The sequence below is a fragment of the Molossus molossus genome, unplaced genomic scaffold, assembly GCF_014108415.1.
Source record: "Molossus molossus isolate mMolMol1 unplaced genomic scaffold, mMolMol1.p scaffold_m16_p_5, whole genome shotgun sequence".
Classification (NCBI taxonomy): Eukaryota; Metazoa; Chordata; class Mammalia; order Chiroptera; family Molossidae; genus Molossus; species Molossus molossus.
This window is the reverse complement of record NW_023425388.1, coordinates 10392928-10408279: the sequence shown is the minus strand read 5'-3', so window position 1 is coordinate 10408279 and position 15352 is coordinate 10392928. Positions and strand designations below refer to the sequence as shown.

General features: G+C 38.7%; 1 protein-coding gene across 17 annotated transcripts in view; it reads left to right on the top strand.

The window, feature by feature from the left end:
• Positions 1-15352, top strand: part of DYRK1A (dual specificity tyrosine phosphorylation regulated kinase 1A) — a 161837-nt gene that overhangs the window by 120601 nt on the left and 25884 nt on the right. For 16 of the 17 annotated variants that reach the window (XM_036242435.1, XM_036242442.1, XM_036242436.1 and 13 more), the window contains 3 exons: positions 2793-2912; positions 6205-6393; positions 12813-12960. In XM_036242435.1, coding sequence (XP_036098328.1) covers positions 2793-2912; positions 6205-6393; positions 12813-12960 — 457 coding nt within the window. The remainder of the gene's footprint in view (positions 1-2792; positions 2913-6204; positions 6394-12812; positions 12961-15352) is intronic. The other variant, XM_036242434.1, reaches the window with a different exon arrangement.

The window sequence follows — 15352 nt, the reverse complement described above, 5'->3', positions numbered from 1 at the left end:
GTGTGATTTTGTTGTTTTGAGTGAGCAAAATTAGTCCCGGGAAGATGTAGTCAGTGGTTTTTTTTGGGTGGTGGTGGTGGTGGTTGTTTTTTGGATGTTTGAAATACCAGTGGAATTGTAAATGAACAAGCTAAAAACTTACAGTAATGGTTTTATACATAACTTTTTTAATGAATGCATGTGCCTATTTTATTGGTATTTATTTTGCATGACTCAGTTATTTTGCCCAGCACGTAGCCTAGAAGTGATTCAACCAAGAGGGTAGAATAGAGGCCTAAAACTGACAAGGGAGCTCCTGGTGCAGTGCTGTGGGTCAGAGCACGCGGGGTTAGGTGTGAGACTGCCTTGGTTCTTCCCATCTCACCTGTGTTCTTCACTGGCTCTGAGACTTTGTCAAGTAATTTTGCACCAGAGACTCAGGTCTCTCATTTGTAAAGTGATCTTGTGAAACCTCACAGTGAGCCTGTACTTCAGTAGTCTGAGCAGGTTCTTGCTGAGTGAATTACCTGCAAGAAAATAATGCCAGTCTCTTAAAAAATCAAAAGGAAATATGTTAAGGGAATCTCTTACTACCTAATTGCTTATAGGATTCATTGGCATAAAAACTAATTGACATGCTTATTACTGATACTGTCTATTCATTAAATTAAGTCTTCAAGGAATAGTGTAAGAATAAAATACTCTGTGAATCTAGCTGTACCTACTATTTATATTTAGAAAAAGAAAATTATATATTATAAAAGTCAATCAGATTTTATTAATTTTTACTATCTTTTCAAATAGCTATAATCACTGGAGTTAAGAAAACTCCTTAAACTTTGTTTGGAACTTTAAGAAGGAGAGGATCATGAGAAGAGATAATTATTAACTTAACAGTAGTTCCATGAATTTATCATCTGGGTAACAACTTTTTAGAGTTTGTGTATAGGTACAGAGGAAACTAATGTTAATTGTGGTTAAAGAGAAAGTACATCTAGGTAACTGCTATGATAACTCTTATCTTTTCCTTTTTTTTAATCCTCACTGGAGGACATTTTTGCATTCATCTTCAGATAGAGCAGGAGGGAGGGAGGGAGGGAGGGAAGGAGGGAGGGAGAGAGAGAGAAACATCGATGTGAGAGAGACACATCAAGTGGCTGCCACCCACACGACCCCAACTGGGGCCGGGGACAAAGTGTAACCAAGGTACGCGCCCTTAGTGGGAACCGAACTCGGGACACTCTGGTCTGTGGGCCGACACTCTAACCGCTGAGCCAAACCGGCCAGGGCAACTCTTATCTTTTCATACCACAAGAAGGGTGATTTTTTTTCTGTTGTGTCCACTGTCATCTTATAATGTTCCTCTTCTTTTTTTTAAACTTGGTTAATTATCCCAAGACTCCACAGACATTTCTGCAAGGCCTTGCTTGGTATGATGTAGTTACTGTCTCTCTGCCACTCAAATTGACCCAAATGTCCTTTGAGAGGGGTTGCATTAGTGACTTCTGACCCAGTAGATTTGACTGGCATAAATGTCTATAAGAGCTAGTGAGGAACCCCAGGATGGCTAGTGGTGGTAACTATAGGTACCTTGATGTAATTAATTGGTTTTGAGGATCTGTTGAGTGCAGAAAGCCAGTTGGGAACCCAAGAGTGGGGCGTGAACAGCAGGGCTAGGATGTGTTAGTGGCAGCATTCCTGGGTGTTTGTATAGAGGACATTCATGCACCTGCTTTATCCACTGTTTAGCAGGAAACTCACAGTTGAACCCTGACTGCCTATTGGATGTTGAAAGAGATTTGGTTTAGGATTGGGGGTGGGAGGAGTTAATGAAGTATGGTTGACATGAGGTTTTTAAAAGAAAGTTTCATTAGCTTTAAGGTGTCCTGTGGAACTTGTGGTCACCGCCTACTGTAATCGTAAGTAAGGATAGTGATTGGTATTATAGATCCATTTGTTTATTCAGATATTTATTAAACACCTGTGTGCCAGGCACTGTTTGAGGCAAAGGGAATACAACATTGAACTTCTTGCCCTTATAGCGTTTTCCTTGTAGTGGAAGGAAAAGGAAGAATAACGAAAACCAGTAAGTGTGTAAATGTGTAGTCTGTCGGGTGGTGCTGAGTGCTGTGGAGAATAAGAGAGCAGGGATGGGGGGAAGGGAATGTGGAGAGCATATTGTACTCACTTGTGTTAAAGAAATGAGACAGGTTTCAGCCTTGCTTACGGCGGATGCTTGTCAGAGGGCAGAGTCTATGGCTGTTTGGGAGAGCTGTATTTCCGCAGCACCAAGTTCCATTCCTGCTCCACAGCCCAATTGCTTTTTGATACCAACTGGGTCTTTTTATTTTCATTTATTTATTTATATATTAATTTGTTTTTGTTACCCAACTGGGTCTTGAAATACTGTCTTAGAAAGCTAAAGTGGGGTTTGTCTTTGACTCTCATGAACCAGGCCAGGCTTTAGGAATAATTCAAAAGAAATTTTCTGTTGGGCTAGTTGTATCGTGGAGAAGCCCTCTTGGCAGCCTGTTCGAGTCTCCTGGAACCAGGGGTGTGTCTGTAATCCCACTGTTTAATTTGGGGAACAGGATGCAAGCCATGGGCAGCTGGGCACATTATCTGCTAATTTCACTGATTTGTTCCAGTGGTTGTTTCAGTGGAATCAGTTGAAAGAGATAACAGAGAGAACATATAATCTAAATGTAGATGTCTTAAAAATATATATATTTATATATATACACAGGTTACAGAAGAGGGAATTTATACCAGTACAGTATAGTTAAAGTGCTAGTCTTTTCTGTCTATTTAAGGTGATGCCTGATATTGTCATGTTACAGAGGCGGATGCCCCAAACCTTCCGTGATCCAGCAACTGCTCCGCTGAGAAAACTTTCTGTTGACTTGATCAAAACATATAAACATATTAATGAGGTAAGACTATTGATTTGTTATAACAAGACTATTGATTTGTTATTGCAATAGAGCAGGGGGATAACTTTATTTTGTGACCTATTTAAATACTATTTTTTTTTTTTTACCCCAATGATTGTCATATTGGTGATTATTGTAAAGATTGGTAAGTTAATGTTTTATAGATGATATACTTATGTAAAAGAAAGAAGATATACTAATAAGGATTAAAAAAAATAAGATAATTGTGGATAACTGTCCCTTCTTTTCTGAGTTGTACTTAATAAATGCTGAGTTATCTTTTTTTGGTGGTTGTTTTGTTTTGTTATTCCTCACCCAAGGATATTTTTCCATTGATTTTTAGAAAGAGTGGAAGGGAGGGAGGGAGGGAGGGGGAGAGAGAGAGAGAGAGAGAGAGAGAGAGAGAGAGAGAGAGAGAGAAACATTGATGTGAGAGAGACACATCGATAGATTGCCTTCTGCGCCACCCCAAACGAGGGACGGGGATCAACCTACAACCCAGGTACATACCTTTGACTGGAAATCAAACCCGAGACCCTTTGGTCCTCGGGCCAACACTCTAACTGCTGAGCCAGAACTGGTCAGGGCATTGAGTTATCATTTTTATAACTTCTCCAAAACAAGAAAATGAAAAATGAGAGCACAGTGTCATTATAAAAATATGTTTATGTTAGAAGTTTGCTTCAAATTTTATGTATCTGTTTCTACTTTTGCCATGGATGTCAGGAAACTCTGAGATATATTTAATAGCCAGCTAACCGGCATTTGGCCTAGTTTATTTGATCTATATTCTTGTGGTTTTAAATTGTGTTTTAAATTTTTATGTATGTTCTATTAATTGCAAGATATATGAAAGCCTTTTTGGGTGGCAGTAGGTAGGATGAAAAACATAGCATTTTGGTTGCTTCTTTTTTTTTTTTTTTAATCCTCACCTGAGGACATTTTTCCATTTTTTGTTCAGATAGAGTGGGAGGGAGAGAGAGGGAGAGAGAGAGAGAGAGAGAGAGAGAGAGAGAAACATCGATGTGAAGGGACACATCGAGTGGTTGCCACCTGCACGACCAGCCAGGGCCAGGGACAAACTGCAACTGAGGTACGTGCCCTTAGCGGGAACCGAACCCGGGTCTCTCCGGACCGCAGGCCGACGCTCTAACCGCTGAGCCAAACCGGCCAGGGCAAAACATAGCATTTTGAATTACTCTTCCAACTTGGCTCTTTGCCACCAAAAATTATTTTTTTAGTGTCTTAGCCCTTTGGCTCGATTGTCATTTGCTTCTTAGCCTAAACTCTAGCTCCATAATTAATTATCCAGTGAGCTTTTCTGGAGAAGAGTGGACATGCGTGTGCTTTCTTTCCTCTTCCAATGTGAGTCCTACATCTTTTCACATTAAAGTCATATCCCCTACCGGCTTTAGAGCCATTTAACTAAAAAGATGTTCTTATATGTGTATAAATTTTACAGCACTTTGATTCTGTTTAATGCCAGTATTAATATGACAAGATGAAATTAGAATGAACGCATTGAGGAACATTTCTGAGTTGAGTTTTGTACACAATGTGTTACAAAAGATGTGCCAAACTAGCTTTTGATTATCTGAAAATATCTGATCAAATGTTAATTTATTAATGTTAATTTGTTAGTATCTGATAAATTTAGAAAGCTGTTAAGCTGTTGTGTTTGTGAAGCTTGTTCATAACTTATTGCTACCTTGTAAACTAGAGTTTTTCTAATTTTATTCTGTGAAACCTGATTTGTAATTTCTTCATTACCAATTACTTGGACTGTTGCCTAGTTCACCTATTATTTTTTACTTGTCTTAGAAACTATTTAGAGCCCTGGCTGGTTTGGTTCAGCAGTTAGAGCGTCGGCCTGCAGTCCAGAGAGACCTGGGTTCGGTTCCTGCTAAGGGCATGTACCTCGGTTTCAGTTTGTCCCTGGCCCTGGTTGGGTCATGCAGGTGGCAGCCACTCAATGTGTCCCTTTCACGTCGATGTTTCTCTCTCTCTCTCTCTCTCTCTCTCTCTCTTTCTCCCTCCCACTCTACCTGAACAAAAAAAAGGAAAAATGTCCTCAGGTGAAGATTAAAAAATTAAAAAAAAAACTTTTATAAGAAAAACAGATATAAGGAAAATAACCCAATCTGTGATAAACCAGAAGGTTTATGCCCTTTAGTGTTAGGGGAAGGGGTGGCTGTTTTTATTAATTGTTACATTTTTATAGGCTTAAAAATTGGTCATGTCTCAAAGGGCCTTTTATATTAGTAAAACATCAGCTTGTACACATTTAAACTTTTCATATATAAAATCTTTTGCCTTATGATCAAATATAAATTGAGCCCTGGCCAGTTTGGCTCAGCAGTTAGAGCGTCGGCCTGCGGTCTGGAGAGACCTGGGTTCGGTTCCCGCTAAGGGCACGTGCTTCGGTTGCAGTTTGTCCCTGGCCCTGGTTGGTCCTGCGGGTGGCAGCCACTCGATGTGTCCCTTCACGTCGATGTTTCTCTCTCTCTCTCCCTTCCTCTCTCTCCCTCCCACTCTATCTGTACAAAAAAATGGAAAAATATCCTCGGATGAGGATAAAAAATATATATATAAATTGAGATTAACTGGAAAGGATCATGAGGGAGCTTGAACATGAGGAAGACGGATTTTGTTTGGCATTTGTTGATTACATCAGCACATGCATATTTTTCAAAATTCCTCATATTACACTTTCAAGATCTATGCCACCTCACTGTATATAAATTATACCTTAGTTTAAAAAATAAATGTAGATTGGGTCCTGTTACTCTTCTGGAATGGGATGCTTTGGGCCAGTTATTTAGCATCTTCTATTTATAAAATGTATAAATAGTATAATTTTAATCCTCACCTGAGGATATGTTTTTATCGATTTCAGAGAGAGAAAGAGGGAGAGAAACATTGATATGAGAGAGAAACATCTATCAGTTGCTTCTCATATGCACCCTGACCGGGGGGATCAAACCTGAGACCCTTTGGTGCACGGTACGATGCTCCAGCCAACCAAGCCACACTGGCCAGGGCTCAACAGTATAATTTTAAAGTGAATTTTATTGTAGACAATTTTCATTGGTTATATCTCAGTGTCATTCTATAATTCAAGCAGCAACTATAAAAATATTTTTATTTTATTTTATTTTTTGTGTGTGTTTATTATAAAGAGTAAAAGTTCATTAATTTCCTACTCTTAGCAGATTTGTCTCTTGATGTTTGTTCCCCTAAGCCTCAATAATGTTTTAAGTTACACAATTAACACTTTATTTTCTCATTTCAGGTTTACTATGCAAAAAAGAAGCGAAGGCACCAACAGGGCCAGGGAGACGATTCTAGTCATAAGAAAGAGCGGAAGGTTTACAATGATGGTTATGACGATGATAACTATGATTATATTGTAAAAAACGGAGAAAAGTGGATGGATCGTTACGAAATTGATTCCTTGATAGGCAAAGGTTCCTTTGGACAGGTAATTTAATGGAATATGCTGGATTTCATAAATTAGAACTTCTTAATGAATAATGTTACACTCTTTCTTCAGTGTAGTATGCTTTTCAATATTTGTAAATAGATCTAAACAGTGGGTATGGATTTGGATTATTATAGTTCTGATCACGAATACAATACTGCCCCTTTCATGTGGGTTTTGTGTAGTCTGTGGATGATTCTTCATTATTAATGCTAGAGCTTTATCTTCCTGTCTAATAGTTCTCTTCAAAGAGAAAAGAATTACTATCTTCAGCTGGCATAGCAGGTGCCCTCTCACTTTTTGGAGGCTTGGAAAGCCAGGGACTGTGTCCTGGGTTTTTCCCTCAACTCATCCTCTAACTCTGTCAGGTCTCTCAATGGGCAGATGGTCTTCAGGATTGCCTCTTCTAGGCCTCCCAGCATCAGCATTGCTAATAGTGTGATGGGGATAATTTTGATGCTTTGAAAGGATCGTTTGGGTAGCTTCTACCTGTTTTTTTCTCTTCATCCTTGGCCTCTTCCTTTACCCATAACTTTCCCTTCCTCACCTGCCTGCCCAGACCATGTGCTAGCCAGTCTACCTCCTTGCACTTTAAAAAAGCTTTTTCTGTGGTTGTGGCTCCCCCATCTCTTTGCACTTGTAAATTCTATTTTACTGAGTCACAGAGTTCTGTCTTGTTTGAGGTGTGATTTACTGTTAATCCCAGAATCCTTTGTTTTGCAACCTTTGTGTAGTGAGCTGGTCATTAACCTGCAATCCAATTATTTCTTTTGACTTTTTAATGTTGAGAATAGGAGGAGTCTCAAAATGACTTGTCCTGAACTACCTTAAAATATTCTTGTTTCTTTGTTTTTGGTTTTTCTTGATCTTTGGAACCTGCATGCTTTTACTTACCTGTTCCTACCTTGTGAGAAAGCAAAATACGCCTCTTTTTAACCCATGTGGAACAAATTTGTCATTTGTCAGTCTGATAATGCATACAGTCTGAAAAATGTTTCCTGTAGGCCATTAGCAGACACAGGTCTGGACCCAGAAAAATCTAAGCTATTAGACTTGTAAAGAAATATGAACAAGGTTGTTAGAAGACCTCTGAAACTCTGGTGTGACTTTGCCAGGCCCTGATGTTACATTTATAATATGTCTGCCCCTTTCCACAATTTCAAGGAATTTTAGTGATTATACATAATTCAGGGACTTAGCCCTTGATTTATTACCTCTTTTTCTTCTGAGTTTAAGGTTTTTCAATGTGTAGGGAGTCCCACTTTATGGAAGTATTACTTGTTTTGTTGGAAGCAGCTTCTGTTTCTCTCTCTGAGTTTCTTAAGGAAAGGTATTTCTGAGACCCAGCTTTTAAGAAAGGTTGTGAACACCCCCGATATAGAGATTGCTGTCTCCACCTTAAAAATTACATCAATGTTTAGGCAGTTGCTATCAACAGGATTTTTTTTACTTATTTGATGTCCACTGTAAAAATTACAGCCATGTAGCCTACTCTCTAAACTTTGTTTTACGTAACTACTCACTCAGTCTCTGATCTCGGTGATATTTTTTCCCCTCTATCACTTTAATTTTCTTATACTCCAATTCCTATAAATCTGTGAAAATGTAGGCCTCTTTGACATCAAACTTCATTTCAACAGGTCAGATTGATGCCTCTTTCCTTTGCTGTGGTGTGCTCAGGTTCAGGACCTGCCACTCACCAAGTAATGTCTTCCGTATTGACTTGGTTAGATTTTCTCTGAAGTCTGCCAGATCCTTGTTAAAAAGGGGCTCCTTCATTTCTTTAGCCAGTGGTTATCCCTTTTGCACCTTGAAGTTTCCCTGGGGAGCCTCGGGGTTGGGTGGGAAGAACTGATGCTTAGGCTCCAAACCAATTACATCAGAATCTCAGTGACTGGATTCTGGGCATTGATAGTTTTAAAAACTGCTTGTTATCCAGGAAGCACAGAGAGTCCCAAACAAGATGAACCCCAACAGGCCCACACCAAGACACATCATCATCAAAATGCAAAAGGTTCAAGACAAAGAGAGAATCCTAAAAGCAGCAAGAGAAAGGCAGCTAGTTACCTACAAGGGAGTTCCCATTAGGCTGTCAGCTGATTTCTCAAAAGAAACTTTGCAGGCCAGAAGGGAGTGGCAAGAAATATTCAGAGTGATGAAAAGCAAGAACCTACAACCAAAATTACTCTATCCTGCAAAGCTGTCATTTAGAATCGATGGACATATAAAAACTTTCCCAGACAAGAAAAAGTTAAAGGAGTTCATCACTACCAAACCGTTATTATATGAAATGATGAAGGGTCTTTTTAAAGAAAAAGATAAAATGTATGAACAAACAAAATGGCAATGAATACATATCTATCAACAATGGAATCTACAGACAAAATGAAGAGGAAGAACAGGAACATTCTCATAGATACAGAGAACATTTTGTTGGTTGCCAGTTGGGAAAGGGGTTGGGGGAATGGATGAAAAAGGTGAAGGGATTAAGAAGCACAAATTCATTGCTAGACTGACAAACCTCAAAGGGAAAGGGGTTGGGGGGGTGGGAAGAAATAAACCAAAGAACTTACATGCATAACCAATGGACACGGACAATAGTTTGGGAAAAGGTGGGAGGGGGGCGGGCGTGGGGAGGAGGGGGTCAATGGGGGAAAATGTGGAACATCTGTAATACATTTTACATCCAACAATAAAGATGTGGAGAAAAAAAAACAAAAAAACAAAAAAAAAATAAAAACTGCTTGTTAAATGTGTGATTCAGGGTCAAAAACCATTGCTTTAACATTTATCTGGTTAACTATTTGCTAAATCAGTAAATAGTTGGGTCCCTATTAATGGCCTTTGTCCTGGAGACCATTAGGATCTGAACTGCAACTCTTGGTTCAGTCAATAGTCAGTGAAAACCACTTGGTCAGATGTTTACATGGGTAGCCTCTGATTTAAAAGACAATAGATGGTATTTTTTAGAATTGAGTGAAATGAGAAATACTGCATTTTTTTATTCCAAGTTTGATTTCAGCTGAGCTGTTTGTACTCTATCATTGACAATATATTTAACCTTGACTGGTGTAAATCATGGGACATACCTTCCATTCTCTTCTTGTAATTCAGTGGTACTAAACCTACAAATTGGAATCACTTGGTATTCTGCCTGTGTCTCCAGGTTTCCTGAATGTGCAGAGTATATATAATATTATAAATATTACTTATTTAATTAGTTATAGTTGTTATACCCGATTGGTAGAGATAGTTTCTTTTATCCATATTGATTTAAATCTTTGTTAGTATGAAACTCTAACTCATTTTAAATGAGTGAATTTTAAAATGAGAGGTGTGCATGGTAATTTGGTTATGAACACTCCTTAGCACTGATTCTTATTCAAAACTGTCAAAATCCTCTAATTATGACATTCAGTGTATATAGGGATGGGCAAAAGTAGGTTTACAGTTGTGAGTTTGCAAAACACAGTTTATTCTTGTATTATATATTAATTATTGTATTATTTTCCATATAAACATCTAAAAATCCACCTTTGCCCACTCCTGGATTTTGGAACTTTCTTGGTAATTTGTATTTTATTTTTTTTTTAGCATAAATTAATTTTCTTTTATATCCCTATGTTTTTATCTATAAAAATCTAATTTAAAGTTATCTACATTTTTCAGATGACTTAGGACCTTTAAAATATTTTATTCTAATACTTGGGATTTAAACCAGGTTTTTCTCTCATTAGAAAAATAGTTGGAAGAAATTTCTCACAGTGTTATTTAGTAAGAAAGATGAAAAACCAAAGCACTTGTTAAAATTCATAATTTATTATTATTATTATTGAATTATAGAATTTATTAAGAAAGCTGTCAATGTGAACAGGAGGGAAAATTTTAAAAAATAACATCTACAGGAAGAGAGCCAAAATGGCACAGGGTGTATGCTATGCCTCCTACGTCAGAGCGACTGGTCATAATTTAATTTTGTATTCTTTTTCTTTACTATTTTTTTTATTTTTAAATCTTTATTGTTGGATGTAGAATGTATTACAGATGTTCCTCATTTTTCCCCCATTGACCTCCTCCTCCTCACTCTTGCCCCCCTCCCACCTTTTCCCACACTATTGTCTGTGTCCATTGGTTATGCATATAAGTTCTTTGGTTTATTTCTTCCCACCCCCCAACCCCTTTCCCTTTGAGGTTTGTCAGTCTAGCAATGAATTTGTACTTCTTAATCCCTTCACCTTTTTCATCCATTCCCCCAACTCCCCTCCCATCTGGTAACCAACAAAATGTTCTCTGTATCTATGAGAATGTTTCTGTTCTGCCTGTTCATTTTGTTTGTAGATTCCATTGTTGATAGATATGTATTCATTGCCATTTTGTTTGTTCATATATTTTATCTTTTTCTTCAAAAAGACCCTTCATCATTTCATATAATAACGGTTTGGTGGTGATGAACTCCTTTAACTTTTTCTTGTCTGGGAAACTCTTTACATGGCCATTGATTCTAAATGACAGCTTTGCAGGATAGAGTAATCTTGGTTGTAGGTTCTTGCTTTTCATCACTCTGAATATTTCTTGCCACTCCCTTCTGGCCTGCAAAGTTTCTTTTGAGAAATCAGCTGACAGCCTTATGGGAACTCCCTTGTAGGTAACTAGCTGCCTTTCTCTTGCTGCTTTTAAGATTCTCTCTTTGTCTTGGACCTTTTGCATTTTGGTGATGATGTGTCTTGGTGTGGGCCTGTTGGGGTTCATCTTGTTTGGGACTCTCTGTGCTTCTTGGATTTGTATGTCTGGTTCCTTCACCAAGTTAGGAAAATTTTCTGTCATTATTGTTTCAAACAGGTTTTCGATTTCTTGTTCTCACTCTCCTCCTTCTGGCACCCCTGGGATGCGAATGTTGGCATGCTTGAAGTTCTCCCAGAGGCTCCTTACACTATCCTTATTTTTTTGGATTCTTTTTCTTTTTGCTGTTCTGATTGGGCATTTTTTGCTTTCTTATATTCCAAATCTATGGTTTGCTTCTTGGATTTACGTACTCTACTATTGAATCTGTGTAAATTATTCTTTATTTCAGTTAATGCCTCCTTCATTTCTGACTGTGCATCCACCATGTCTGACTGGTCCTTTTTTATGCTCTTGAGACCCTCACTAAGTTCACTGATGTTCTCACTAAGTTCATTGAGCGTCCTTATAAGCAGTGTATTGAACTTAGCATCTGTTAGGTTGCTTATCTCCATTTCACTTAGTTCTTTTCTTGGGGTTTTGTTCTGTTTTTTCATTTGGGACCTGTTTCTTTGTCTCCTCAGTTTGGCTGCCTCCCTGTGTTTGTTTCTGTGTATTACTTAACGAGAGGATGGGGCTAGCTGAGACCAGATGCTGCTTGTTTGAGAGAATTTAGGAAAAACCTGAAGCAGGCTCCAAGCCAGGCCTATCCTATGGTTAAGCAAGTGGCAACAGCTGAGTGGGCCTGAAAGTTGGGTGGGGCGGGGCCTCCGGGAGTCAGCAGGGCGGGGCTACCAGTGTGAGCCAGGTTGCTGGAGTCCCAGATATGGCGGCTGTCTGCTGCCCCAGGGAAGGGCTCACCAAAGGAACAAAGGCCTCTGACAGCAAGTTTGTCCAGGAGAAAGCCCCCTCTCCAGCCCTCGCTCCAGTGCCAAACAGCTCAGTTCTTCCCTGTATGTCTCTGGTGCCCTCGAGCTGCCTCCCCTCCAAGCTTAGAGGGAGAGAGTCCGATAAGTCCGTGCGCGGGCCCTTTAAGGAGCTGCCTGGGGCTCCAACTGCCTCAGCCTCTGTGAGCCTCAGTTCCCGCTGGTTTTTCCAGCCAGATGTTATGGGGATTCTCTTCCTGGCACTGGAATCCTGAGCGGGGCACCTGGTGTGGGACGGGGACCCCTCAGTCTCAGGGAGGACCTTTCCAGCTGAGGTGTCCTCCTGATTTTTATCCACCACACGTGGGTGTGGGACCAGCCCGCTGCCTCTGCCCCTCCTACCAGTCTGGATGTGGCTGCTGCTTTAATTCCGTAGTTGTAGGCCTTCCATTCAGCTTGATTTCAGGCGGTTTTGAATGATGGTTCTGTAGTTGTAACTTTGATGTGGTTGTGGTACGCCGCCATCTTGACTGGCCATAATTTATTTTTGAATCAGGAAAATAGTTAATCCAGTTTTATTAAGAAAGTATCTATTTTGTAGACATTTAGAAATACTACCGGGATACAAAAGAAATTCAATTGAAAAGATTGACTTAAAGTTGATTGTAAAGTGGTAAATGTATGATATTGAATGGAAACGAATAGGATCACTTCTAAGTAGGATCATCATAAAATGAGTGAGGTAAAAATGTACAATTAAGATGAATTGTAAACTGCTGGGAAATTGTTGCCATTAATGAAATAGAGAATTATTCTTCTTTTCTTCTCTTTTAGGTTGTAAAGGCATATGATCGTGTGGAGCAAGAATGGGTTGCCATTAAAATCATAAAGAACAAGAAGGCTTTTCTGAATCAAGCCCAGATAGAAGTGCGGCTTCTTGAGCTCATGAACAAACATGACACTGAAATGAAGTACTACATAGGTAAAGAAACAGGCAGGCGAAGCAGTGTGCCCTAACCTATACCAGAAATTTGAGTTAATGGTTATTTTCTTATGAAAATAGGTTGATCTTTATCTTAAAGCGATTGACTAAAAATTCAGTTGTTTATTTCTGTTGTAGGGCTTGGATTTATATAAGTTACCTGATCTGGCAGTAATAATGTACGTTTTTGGAGTGTGCATTCCAAACGGCATACAATTTAGAAACAAATGAGAATAGTGTTTTTGGCGGGGTGGGGGGGGGGGGCGCTTAGTGCCATTTGTTTGCTTTAGTCGTGCACATTTACCCAGAGAGTCTTCTTATGGTAACTTTAACCATTTCTAATGTAGACCAGAAATGAGAAGTAAGCTAATGCGGTTTTAATGGTTATAGAACCGTTTTTGGAATGTCTTGAGTCAAGATCTCAGGCTCCTCAGGCTGTTTGTCAGTTTGGCAGCATTAGAAGCTGTTGTACTGATTACTACAGAAAAGAGATAATAGCCACCACTTACTGAACTCCTACCATATTCTTTGTGCTTTTCTTCCATCATCTGTAATAATCATAGCAGTTCTGTAAGGAAGGTGGTAGCTTCTTTATATCACAGAAGGTTTGTTTAGAGAGTAACAACACCCATGGTCCCAGGGCTCTAGAGGTAGGATGTGAATCTACTACTGCCTCACTCCAGAGGCTGTGTTTGTTTCATTGTCATATGGTATATTTTCTAAAAACAAAAAGAGGAGAGACAGGTGAATTAGGAAAATAGTGACATCATCTAGGGTTGATTGGTATATGGACAAAACATGTAATTATACATTCTTTAAAACTATTCTTAATCAAATCTAAGATGCCAGTGATAGTGACAGTAATATTTTATGTACTACCAAGAAACAAATTGAAGTTCCTGTAGGTGTGTGTACATAGCACCTTCAGAAATTGTGATGGTGTTAATGGTTCTTTAGTCCCTCCAAAGTGATGGAAACAAAAGAATGTATGTTTAAAGGTATATGGTTCAAATACTCAGATTAGATTTTATTTATGAAACACCTTGCTTATGCTATCACTTTTCCTTAGTTTCTTCTCTTTGGATATCTGATATAATTCATAGTAATAACATTAGTATTTAAAACCTTTTTTTTTTTTTTTTTCACACTTACTGAACATTTGCTGTTCACTGTGACTGTTACTTAGTATAAGGGGAGCTCATTTCCATTCAAGGGGCTTAGAAGCACAAAAGCTTGATCTAAGGATGCTCGACTTACAAAGTGGTTTCTGGACATGCCTTCCCTCTCCTTCTCACTCTTGTGTGTTGTATTTTGAATGTTTGATGAAGTTGAGAGAAAATGTTGATGCGTTATTATAACATTTTGACTCCGCTTTATTGAAAGAAAACATGGCAGACATGTAGTAAGTACTTGATAAATGTTAGCTACACAGTTCTTATAAAATAACAGCTATCTTTTTTGTTTGTTTTTTTGGTTTTTTTTTTTGGTAAACTGATGAATGATCATTAATTGTGTAAGTCATTACAGATATTCTTTTGGATGAGTTTTTTTTTTTTTTTTTTTTTTTTTCCGTTCGTTCAGGAGGATAGTGAATGCAGTGTCTCAAGAAACTGAGGTTCTATATTGGAGAAAAAACAAAGAACTTTAGAATTAGCCCTGGCCAGTTTGGCTCAGCGGTTAGAGCGTCGGCCTGCGGTCCGGAGAGACCCGGGTTCAGTTCCCGCTAAGGGCACGTACTTCGGTTGCAGTTTGTCCCCGGCCCTGGTTGGTCGTGCGGGTGGCAGCCACTCGATGTGTCTCTTTCACGTCGATGTTTCTCTCTCTCTCTCTCCCTTCCTCTCTCCCTCCCACTCTATCTGTACAAAAAAAAATGGAAAAATATCCTCGGGTGAGGATAAAAAAAAAAAGAACTTTAGAATTAGACACAGACACACCAGTAGAATTGATACCTTAAAGTGTGTTTGAAAGTCCTATTGCTCTTTTGTAATGTAAATAATTTATAATTTGATTGATCAATGTAGTTTAATCAGATGAGTTTTATAGTCTTATATCTTTGAACCCTTAAAAACATCTTACCATCTAGTCTAGCATAATCTCTTACCTGGATTATTTGGTAGCTGCCAAGTTCTAGTTAAAAGAAAATTCGGTTTAGGTCTAGAACAGAGTCTTGCTAACCTTCTATTTTCTCCAAAGTTTAGTTAAAAAGACAACAGATATACTTGTGTTTGAGCATTCTTTGACAATGTCTTTTGTGCTTAGCACATTGTAGATATGTAGTGAGTACTGAGTAGGGAGGTCAGGTGGAGCTGAGTGGACTGTCCTTCCATTAGAAGCATTCTAATAACAGAGCTTCTCTGAGGGATTTTCATAATCACATTGGAATTCTGACATC